This window comes from Cicer arietinum, chromosome 2, assembly GCF_000331145.2.
Source record: "Cicer arietinum cultivar CDC Frontier isolate Library 1 chromosome 2, Cicar.CDCFrontier_v2.0, whole genome shotgun sequence".
In the NCBI taxonomy this organism is placed as follows: Eukaryota; Viridiplantae; Streptophyta; class Magnoliopsida; order Fabales; family Fabaceae; genus Cicer; species Cicer arietinum.
In genome coordinates, this window is record NC_021161.2 from 457,696 (window position 1) to 468,870 (window position 11,175).

The 11,175-nt window shown below is 30.7% G+C and overlaps 2 protein-coding genes across 2 annotated transcripts; one reads left to right on the forward strand and one right to left on the reverse strand.

Moving 5' to 3' along the window:
* Positions 1–1,600: 1,600 nt before the first annotated feature.
* On the reverse strand, positions 1,601–6,065 carry LOC101515379 (uncharacterized). Its single transcript, XM_012712574.3, has 17 exons — positions 5,846–6,065; positions 5,646–5,758; positions 5,453–5,561; positions 5,134–5,198; positions 4,964–5,002; positions 4,462–4,558; positions 4,282–4,378; positions 4,078–4,147; positions 3,926–4,002; positions 3,753–3,831; positions 3,361–3,437; positions 3,062–3,146; positions 2,904–2,972; positions 2,748–2,815; positions 2,631–2,679; positions 2,015–2,494; positions 1,601–1,928 (listed from the first exon to the last, which is right to left on the reverse strand). Exons 1-16 carry the CDS (start codon positions 5,910–5,912, stop codon positions 2,126–2,128), a joined length of 1,530 nt encoding a protein of 509 aa, XP_012568028.1. The 5' UTR covers positions 5,913–6,065; the 3' UTR covers positions 1,601–1,928; positions 2,015–2,125.
* Positions 6,066–9,805: 3,740 nt separating this feature from the next.
* Positions 9,806–10,868, forward strand: LOC101515715 (cyclin-dependent protein kinase inhibitor SMR6). Its single transcript, XM_004489182.4, has one exon. The coding sequence runs from the start codon at positions 10,244–10,246 to the stop codon at positions 10,574–10,576; it is 333 nt and encodes a 110-aa protein (XP_004489239.1). The 5' UTR covers positions 9,806–10,243; the 3' UTR covers positions 10,577–10,868.
* The last annotated feature ends 307 nt before the right edge of the window (positions 10,869–11,175 follow it).

Sequence of the window (11,175 nt, forward strand, 5' to 3'; positions counted from 1 at the left end):
TAGAAATGGAAATCCAAACGCCGCGAGTAACCATTTCTTTGGGAAACGGGCATAGTTGTTTTGGTTTCTTTTTTAGAGTGTAAGCTAAACCAATTAAATTGATTCAGTTTTTTAGTGCTTTAGTCTTAGTTTGTCTCCCTTTTCTCATAACATATTTCTTTAAACACATTTATCAATATACTTTTCTTTTAAATTCATATTTCACCTACAGATTTACATAATTTAACGAGTTCAGCATAAAATTCAAGTGTGAGTTAGAGAGTATGTTTATAAATATTGAAATTATTAATCATTTAGATAAATTTTATAAATAATAAAGAGTTTAATTATTATCTATTATCAATGTAATAAACTTTATACCGTCACTAAATTATAATCATTCATAACTATAATCTTAGACATTTATAATACAAATTAAATTTAATAATTTAACAGTTATAATTCATTTAATTATGTAAATAAATTAAATTAAATTAAGTAGGACCACTATTGATACTCAAACAATGTATATCGAGTTTGATTATTCATGGTATTGCTAAATTTTGCTTTTCTCAAATACAAATCAAATTTGAAATTTGTAAAAAATATCGAAAAACAATTAAATATCGTGCTCTCTAAAAGATTGGGGGAAATTGAAATGAAAAACTGTCTAATGTAAAATGTACAATGCTTGAGCTTAGTATTTTTTTAGTAATACATGGTTTAAGATTGGCAATGGGTTGTTTTAGCTTTCTCTTCAAAAAAAAAAATAAGGTTGTTTTAGTTTTACAAATGAAACCTAATCAGCCAATGTCATTTAAATGTTACTTTTCTCTAATTAATCGTTCCTCGTCTCTTATATATCTAGGATTGATTTGTTGTTATCATTCCTACAATTAGGAATGACCATATGTATGCAAAGCAACCAAATTATGCGACCAACGAAAATTGAATTGATTCGAATTACAATTTAGGTTAGAATTGCCTTTTTCAAAGACAATTCAGATGATCAAATGCATGGTTGAAAAATCACACAATGAACCCAAACCAAATCAAGCTAACATATTGGCCATGCCTACTCTTACATGTGTTTCTTAGTAAGTTGCTTTCTTTCAATTTTTCACTCAATTTTATTCAAAATGAAGCCAACTCCCCTTGATGGATGTTTTAGAAAAAGGATGATTGGGGGATGATTTGTGGCAGGAGGATTAGTTTCTATGCTTGTTGGTGAAAAAATGAAAGCTTATCTTGTTAGAACGGATTACCGGGCCAGACTGGATCCTGTATCCCCCTCGAGGTGTGAGACAACTAGAGTTGAGAGAGAGGGAAAGATGTGAGTGTTCGGGTTGAGGAAGGAAGGAAGGCGATGGTTCCCTTATGGATTTTGTGGAAAATGGTTGTCTATGGGTTTGAGGAAGGGGCAAGAACAATACAGTTGAATGAGAAAATAACAAATCAAATCACATCCAATGACCCAACCAAATGAAAAATGATCTAGATCAAAATTCCGTCCCTAATCAAATCAACCCAGCCCGGAGCCACCCCTACTACAATATTGTGTTTCTATATTTAGAAAGTAATATGCAAGTGCAGCATATAAAAACAAATCACTTCAAACATGGACAATCAAAACTTTAGTGCATTCATTTCTGTACATTGCACCTACAAAGCATGAGTTATTCACTTATGGTGTTCAAGGTACATGCCAAGCATCTTATGCCTAGTCATGCATTCCATTCATGGTTCAATAATGTAAATCAACCATCATTTATGAGCCGGCACCACTACTTAGCCTAATTGTTTAGCTCAAAACATGAATGTAGAATTTGTATGCTCGTCATTATAGCACACACCAATTGTCTCTGGCAAATCAGCAGAAGCAAAAAAATTGTACAGCTTTAGCAATCCTTGCAAAAACCAATCCTTATGCACTTTACATTTCAAATAACCTGCAGTAATGACAACAAATGCCTTATCACAAGTTTACAATAACAAATAAACTGAGCATTTAAAAACACATGAAAGAGAACCTTACCCAATAACAAGGTTGAAGAAATTCCAAGCCACACATACCACCTCTATCACAGGATCACTATCTACAACTACTTTTCAACAGAATTTAGTTAGCCTAATCTTACTAAAAGATTCATGAAGATGCAACAAAGTAATCCCGGATAGTTCTTTTCAGGGAGGGTGGCGGGTTCAATACAGATGAAGGGCTCTTCAAAGCACACTCTGGAGTTTTTTGAGGAGATATAGTTAGATCAAGTTCTGCTGAAAGTTGGTTCTTATGGCCTTCAGATGTCATTTTTTGTGGTGTAACTGGAGTGGCTGACTTAACTGGGTTTTGCGGTGCTTCATTGGATGATAAACCAGAGTCACCTGACTTGGGGCCAACTTCTTCATTATTTAATAGCATTTTGCACTCTGTACTAGGCATGGCCATAACTCTTCTTCGGATGGCAAATGGAGACTTTGTTGTGCTAACATAACTGCATTTTTTCCATAACCGGACCTAAAAATGCAAAATCAGGGAAAGTTACAATCCGAAGAAAAACAAAAAACTAGAGGTGGAATAAAAAAATGTGTGAATACAGTCCTGAAGTTAACGTCATTGCAAACAAGAAATAAAAATAAACTGTGTTGCTTACTGTGAAATCATCAGATGCAGTTGCTAATTTTCCAATATCCGAGCGGCACCTGTGAAACAAATAAAGTTAGAATCTCATATCAGAGAGAACTAAAGCCACACTCAATATTCAATTTACCAGTCAACTGCAGTAACTTCCTCATCATGACTCTTCAAAATGGTAGGTTCCACCTGGGGCTTGTTAACCTGGTTTTTGAAAGTTAAGTTAAATTACATCACTACTGCAACCAAAGTACCTCACTTAGAGTAGCTGATTCAAAGTAAGAAACGTTACCTGCCAAACATATGCTTTTCCATTACTAGAACCACAAACTATGTTTGACGCATCGGGGCTTATTGCAGCCTGGAATTGCACACATTAGACATAGAAAAAGTCAGGAGTCGTGAATGAAACTGAACAAAGAAATCTTGGGTTACGGGCAAAATCCTCACCTTTACAAAAAATGAATCTATGCGACCTCCTTCAAAATATCTTAAAGGTCCCTTTTCAACTTGAAGTATATTATATAGATAAACTCTACAAGAAGGAAGAAATAGTTTGTTGAATTAGCCATTTCTGTATCTAAATCAAATCACAATAGGAAGTATTTATAATCCTAATCTTTTATTCTAATCCATATAATAAATAGACGGATATGGTTATTTTATTCTAATACAGTTTATTTAACTTTATGTATTGTATGTTATCTAAACCATGGTTTGATTCACAAAAATAGAATTTAGGAGTATACCGGCTATCCATGCAGGAAGCTGAGAGTAAAACTCCACTGTCATCTTGGGACAAGCTAGATATACCATGTAATCTTTGCTGAAAGGACATAGAATACAGTCAAGAGGCTAAAGACTACAGTGTTTCAAGCTTTCCAATAATAAAAATTAATTAGAAACTCAACAATGTCCAAAAATTAGTGATATAAAAATAAAAGGCATAATACTGCTGACGATTTCTATCAGATTTACATTTTAAATTTATGTGATATATATTCCTTAAGAAATGCATATAATATCTTATGAAACCTATAAATTGTGGTTAAATTTACTCAGGACCCTCAACTCCTAAGCCAGACTCAGTGTATAGAAACTAGAACATTGCCACTTCACATCACACACAGTTCCAACAAACCTTTCCTGTTGACTGAGGCTGAGGCCATGCCTGTGTGACAATACTTTTAAGATTTCTGGTATCCCAAAACTTCAACACACTGAAATAAACCAATTGCATGGTAAAATCAATTAACACATTAAAAGCTTCAGAAAAAATGAATTTTATTCTGATCGGTAATAAAAACAACTAACCTATTCACTGCCCCAGCAGTGGCTATGGAAAATTGATCCTTGAGCCAAAGAACAGATGTAATGCTCATGGAAGCAGTCTGACAGGTAAGAGTTATTATTAGAAAATTTTAGTTTGGAAAATGTGAAGGAATGGTGGACCACCAGCAACTAACCTTGACCTTGCCCCTCCTTACTCGCTGTGCTTGAGATGAAACATGTGCTCCTTCAACAACAGCTGTTGAACTAGAAAAGCAAACAGAAAATAAATAACCTTTAAGAAAACATTAAGTTTATTAAAAACTCATACTAATTGACAGATTAACAGGTATAGTTAATGCTCATTACAAGAGTTTTACAAATATAAAACAGTAATTTACCCTATGGTAACTTCTCCACGTCTATTTTTTGACTTGGAGTTACATCTTAAGTCCCAAATACGAAAGCATCCATCTCTTGAACCAGAGACAATAATATCTGTAAATTTGGAGATAAAGGAACATCAATTACTAATAAATTACTCTGTGGTTATAGAAAATTCATTTACAATGAAATGCTACCAGAATTAGTTGGATGAGAACAAATAGATTTCACACTCCCGTTATGCCCGGCTAACGTTCCAAGACACTTTTTTTCTTGAACATCCCATATCTTCACCTGTAAATGAATACCATAAGAACATTCAAGACAAAACCAGCTTAAAGGAAGCAACTCATATGTTACTATATCTAACTACAGAGATGATGAAAACCAATTTAACTCTAATTCAATGACATGAAATAGGTAGCTATTGACTTGAATTTCAGTTAAGACTAATCCATAAGCTTTGCAAATTAAAAAAGGGGTATTGAATGTTGGGTATTCTTTAAATTCTATGCTAATAATCAAGTATCAACCCGTGCACAGTGCACCAAAATGCAGTACATTTGATTCAAAATTTAGCAAGTATCATAAAAGAATCAGGAACAAAACAAAGTAAGAGCAATGATGTACAGGTATCATTCAAATTAATCCATATATTGTTTTAGCAAACAATAGTAAACCGATAACACAATGACTCACCGTTTGATCACCAGATGCCGTGAGGATCTGCGTATCATCCTGCAAACAATAGTAAATCAATTCAAAACACTAAGGAAATAAACAATCCAAACTAATAACAGTCAATCAAAGAAATAACAAAAGCACATTCTTAAAACATGTGAACATATGATTACAAAATTTAGTGCTACCTTTATCCAACAAACATCAAAAACTGCATTATAATGGGAACTCCACTCAGAAATCGTTGCTTCCTCTGAGATCAAAAGAGTAAAAAACGTTCACATAAGTAAATCATAAACCATAAAATTATATTATATATCTAACGAATATGAAGTTAATTAAACTCAACCTATGAAACATGGATACTAACACAGACATTGGACATGACAAAGACAGTAGGCACCAGTTATAGGTTGAGAAAATAAATTAATCCAATATAATCAATGTGTCGGACACAAGAAAACGCCTTTGATCAGATGTGTATATGCTATAGAGCTCAAAACATACCAGCATTTTTTTCGAAGGACACGGGAACTGCGAATTGGCGGCGAGTATTAAACAATCTTACATACCCCTCCTCATCTGATAAGGCGAGAATATGCGAATATTTTGTAGTCTACACCAAAAAATAAATTTAAAAACAAAAAACCAAAAAAAAATAACAAGAGATTAAATGAAAAAAGGAAGGTTGATTAAGTACCTTAGCGAATGAGAGAGCGATGGGAACAATGTCTTCAGAATTGTGCTGTGAAGCTACAGCTCCGATTTCTTGAAAACCATGAAACCATCCATCCATGTGAGGTCGTTTTCGAACTGTAACAACGACAGAGAAAACCGTAAAGAGTGAGAAAAATCAAAATCAAGTTGTGAAAGTGTGCAGTGAGTGAGTAATTGAAGTACCTTGAAAGGAATTGAGCGCCCTTGAAGCGACGATGTTGAAGACCGATTGTGATTTTGGAATGTCCATTGAGAATTTGGAGAAAATTGAATCGAAGAAGGGAAGGGGAAGAAGTAGAAAGGGATTGAGATTAGGATTAGGATTAGGATTAGGATTAGGGTTTTGAGGTGAAGAGATTGTGAATATGGAAAAGAAAACAAATATATTTAGTGGAAAAGTGTTTGGGCGGTATGAAGAGAAATACGACTTGGCGGGAACTTGAATTTTATGTTCATGAATCTACTATCTATTTAATTATTTATAAAAATAGATTTATTTTGCATCATATTATATCATATATATATATATCATATTTCCAAAAAAACAAAATATATATATATATATATATATATTATTTTGCTTAATTACACTAAATATATATTAAGATATTAAATAAATTTAAATATAAATGTATTTTTTAACTAATTGTAAAAAAAAAATTTAGTGTATTTATTGGATATAGATTTAATTGACGTCCCTACTAATAATCACTTAATAGTTAGATAATAAAAAAACCTATAACTATAATTTTTTATACAAGAATATGAAATTTAATGTTGACAAAAAATACTATAGTTTATAATAATAATATAATAAATAAGGCCTTATTATCAATACTATAAAGGTATTAAATAAATATAAATATTAGTTATTAAAGAATACAGCATTTAAAGTGTTGACAATATTAAATACTATACTTTGAAATTATGATATTATATTATATCAAAAGAAAGTGCTATAAATTATAGTTTCATTAACCAAATATACTCTAGATACATTAAAAAAAAACACCATAAAGACATTATATTAAATACCATACTTTGCAACAACAAAAAATCATATGAAAAATGATTTGGAGTCTTCTTTTAACTTTTCTGAAAATGATAGTGAACTATATATGACTTTGACCTTTAGGAAAATAAAGGAGATTTTTTTCTATTTTTCTTGTTTGATTATTTGATGGAGAAAGAATGAGGTTGGGAGTTGGAGTTTAGGCAATAGATCATAATTCTGGAAGGTTACTTTTAACACCATCATTCCTTAAAATTCTGAATTGGGTACTCAATTTTCAAGGTCTTTTTTTAAATTGCCATAATAGGCCCAAGAAACCCAAAATAACACCCACTAGTAAGATGCTCCAAGTCTTAATTAATGGCAAAAACCATATTTATTATTATTATTATTATTATTACTATTATTATTATTTTATAATTTTAACGGCGAAATTCACAAACTAAGTAAATTCGCGCATCAGCGTATCAAATTTAGCAATAATTTTTTATGTTGCACGAAACATAACAAAACAATGTTGAAAACCATAATTGTAATACTACTTGTGAAATAAAATAAATAAATAAACCAACTTATCATAGTATGTTATAATGATATAATCTACTTTTTTAGCACGAGCAGTTCAATTCGGTACATGCAAACAAAATCAAGTTGTTTGCAACTGTTCTTGTTTTATTTGGATTGTTGATTCTTTGGATATGAAGGCTTATCCTAAAGTATATTCTTACACTCAATTTTTCTTACATTTTAATCGGCTTAAAACATCCACTTGCATGCGAGAGTGGAAATTTTGTTGTTTCTCTCCTTGCTATATACTATACATTAACCAATCGTAATTGAATAAACAAATTTTTATTCAATTAATTATGAGAACGAATGAACATTGTATTTAACTCTTATATTTTAGGTTCAATTTTTTTATGAGCGATAAATTTTTAAGTAAAATGTGAGTCGGTAGAATGAGAGTATTACAAAAAAAACAATTGAGATATCTATTAATAGTGAAAGTAACTACCAATTACGATCAATAGTAGAGGCGAAAAATTCACGACTATAATGTGGATGGATAGAGTTACACCATTACATTTGGTTCCTAAATTCACGACTATTACATTTGAACTTTTAATTATATAATTATAATGAATAGTTTTTAAATTTATGAAATTAGTCGTAGACATGTCATTTTCCCTTTTATTTTTAAAATAGTTGGAAAACTAATGGAATACTTGTAATTCATAAATAATTTAATATATTTATGTATGATAATTTGAAAATCAACAATGTGAACATATGTTTATGGGATTTGAATTTCTGATGTGCAAATTTAACATAACTTTTACATGGGGTGTCTTAAAATCCTTTAATCACGTAAGTTAATTAGCAAGCAATCAAGGGGTTGATTTTTCCGCATTCAACTCTCCATCGTTTTTACCATTGTACTTTCCTTCATCGATTTTACCATTGTTTATTTGAAATGTTTATGCCATTTGAGAGTTATTATTTTTTTATATTTATTTTTTCTGTGGTAGCTTCATAATATAATTATTCAATGTTTTCCGTGTCGTGACTAACTAATTGGTTATAAATGGACCACAAATTTGATTGAATACAACATCACCCTGTAAAAGAGCTTATACCAAGCATTTATTTTGATTAAATTGCATGCATACATGTTTCCATCTTCTCATCTAGTAAGAAATAATTACTTGAATGGTTGGTTTAAATTTAATGTTTTCGTAATATTGTAATTTAAAAATACTTTAAAATAAAATGATAGCAGTCATCACCAAAATTAAGCCAATACGATGGATAACTGTTTCATCACTTTATAGATAACTATATCCTCATAAACTTTATAAAAAGATAATATAGAGAGATACTAAGATAATGTTAAATATATACGTGTGTTTGATCATTTAAAACGTGAATGTTCAACATATTATATTAATTATATGGAATACTCAAATTTTTATAGATTGTTTTCATATATGTTTTTTTTTTCCAAAATTACTTTTGTTTCTAGCATACCAAGAACTATAATATAAAGACAACAAGATTTATTTCTTCATGTGTCGTGATGGATCACATTTTTAAGTTAATAAATAAAAGGTAATTAGTAGCCTTCAAAATGAACATCGAGCAAATTATTAAAACCAATTTTCTTTTGACAAAATGTAATATTTAAAAAAGTGGTAAATGAAAAAATTTATTTTTCGTTGGTAGACTATCTTTCTAAACCTATCTAGCTAAGTGAACATGCATGTTTAGAAATAATTTAAAGTTTTTGTAGTTTTTACTAGACTTCTTTTTTAATGTACTTATTGACTACACATCTTCGCATAGTTCAACCTCTATCAATTGTAATAATACAATAGACACTTTTAACATAAAAATACTTTTTTGTAAATATCAAATCACAGTGACCATCTAAGTTAATCAAAAATAAATACATGAATGATATAAAAATGTTTGAAAAGTATAAATATTAAATTGGTCCGCCAAATATTGAAAGTTTCAATATCATACAAAATAGGTTGAGATACTTAAAAGGAGGTCTCACTCATAAGAATTAGGAGATAAAATATTATCTATCATTTTCCAAACACTACAAGAAGTACAATATCTAGTACAATACAAAATAAATTATTTATTTTTCATGTAAAGGCACTAATACACTATACAAATTTTTACGCGATAACTAATCATTTATATAACATTTAAATTAATTAATGATTAAAATTATACATTATTAATTATTTATCGGTTATGATTTATATACATTTATGTACAGCATATAATTATAATATTATAGAATAGTTACGTACATTATTAAATAAGTACTAAATTAAGGGACCCACATGAATGAAGGTTTCACAAGAACACGTTATGAGCTACAAATACGACGTCGCACGACCTCTGTCACGCCGGTCATCGTGCCCAGACTGTCTTCTTTCTGCCCCAAACATCACTCCCCATAAAATTATTTAATAAATAAATAATAATAAAAAATCAAAGGGCAAAATTGGAAATCCAAATATCAAAACCAAAGGCGGGAAAAAGAGCCGTTGCCACCCAATTCAATGAAATTTTCGCGCCAAATTTTCACCTTAACATTCCCACTTGTGTGCTGCCCGTAAAATCACGGGCACCTCTCTCTCTCTCTCTTTCTCTCTGTTTCTTTCTCCCCTTTTTATTTTCTCTCACTTTCCAAAATTTTCCCACGAAAACAAAATCGCTCAAACTCAAAAATCCCCCCTTTTTATTTCTCTCCCTCTTTCCTTCACCCTTTCAATCTTCAAACTTTTCATCTCTCTCTCTCTCTGAGACAACAACCTAAGACAACCCTTTTCTCTTATTCCTTCTTCTTCCACCATTATTCCCAAGCATCAATTTTTTCATTTGTTCCGATTCTCACTCAAAAATCACTCTTTTCAACAACCCTTTGAGTTTCTCTCACTAAAAATTCAATCTTTTTTCAAATCCTCAAACCCCACTTCATTTTTCTTCGATTCTAATCCACCCCATAAGAAAAAGCTTCAACCTTGTTACAATTTTCCTCAGATAAAAAAATGGGGTTTTCGAAAAAAACACAAATTGAGAATAGTTTGGAATCCGAAGCTAAAAAATGGGTAATTGCTGGAATTTCTGTTAGGTCACTAAAACCTATTAACACAAAGGTTAATCCAAAAAACGACGTCGTTTTCGACGAAGAAGATGAAGAATGTTCAACTACACCGACGGCGAAGGAAGCTAGGATTCCGGTGAACTTGTCGTGTCCACCGGCACCGATGAAGAAGAGAATTTCAAGGTGTAACAATGTTGGTGGTGGTGGTGTCAGAGAATTCTTCACAACTCCTGATTTGGAAACAGTTTTCAAGCGATATGTTGAGAAATCTCTTTGATTTGTGTGAGCTTTTATTTAACTAACAAACTTTGATAATGAAGGTTCATTCTATGAGGAATAAAAAATTGTTGGAGTTAATTTGATTTTTATTGTAATTCCTCTTTGAAGAAAAAAAAAACAAGAACCTATGTATAAATGGAAATTTTCAATTTTTACAAGTTAGAAAAGCAAGTACTTTATTTTGCTTTTTTATTTATTTATTAGAAACTATGTAGTTTAGTTTAGTTATGTTTTTTATTAATGAGAAGTTTTATTTTATTATTGAAATATTGAGATTTAATTAATTATCATGCATAATGTTTAATTTGTTTGCTTCTATTAAGGTTTTGAGGCTGTGGAGAGTGATTGAGTTTTGAGTTGAGACCAATAGGTCATAGTCAAGGTGTTGTTTTGGATTTGTGTGCTATTTTCTATTTCTATGTGCACTGTCTTGTGTGAGCATTTTAGTGTAATTTTTTGTTTTTCTTGGAAAACGATACTTGTGCAATTCTTGACATTTTGATGAATGTGTAGTTATCTAGTGTTCAATTATTGTTTCCATATTTTGAGCTAAGTTGATTTCTATACTTCTATTTTAATCTTTATCTCTATATATAC

Bases quoted from the DNA above. Each gene is read 5' to 3' on its own strand.
- LOC101515715 (XM_004489182.4), top strand. From the start codon at position 10,244: ATGGGGTTTTCGAAAAAAACACAAATTGAGAATAGTTTGGAATCCGAA.
- LOC101515379 (XM_012712574.3), bottom strand. From the start codon at position 5,912: ATGGACATTCCAAAATCACAATCGGTCTTCAACATCGTCGCTTCAAGG. The intron at 3,147-3,360 runs GTATACTCCTAA...TCCTTCTTGTAG, and splicing joins GCTTCCTGCATGGATAGCCG to AGTTTATCTATATAATATAC. The intron at 2,816-2,903 runs GTAACGTTTCTT...TTCAAAAACCAG, and splicing joins GAAAAGCATATGTTTGGCAG to GTTAACAAGCCCCAGGTGGA.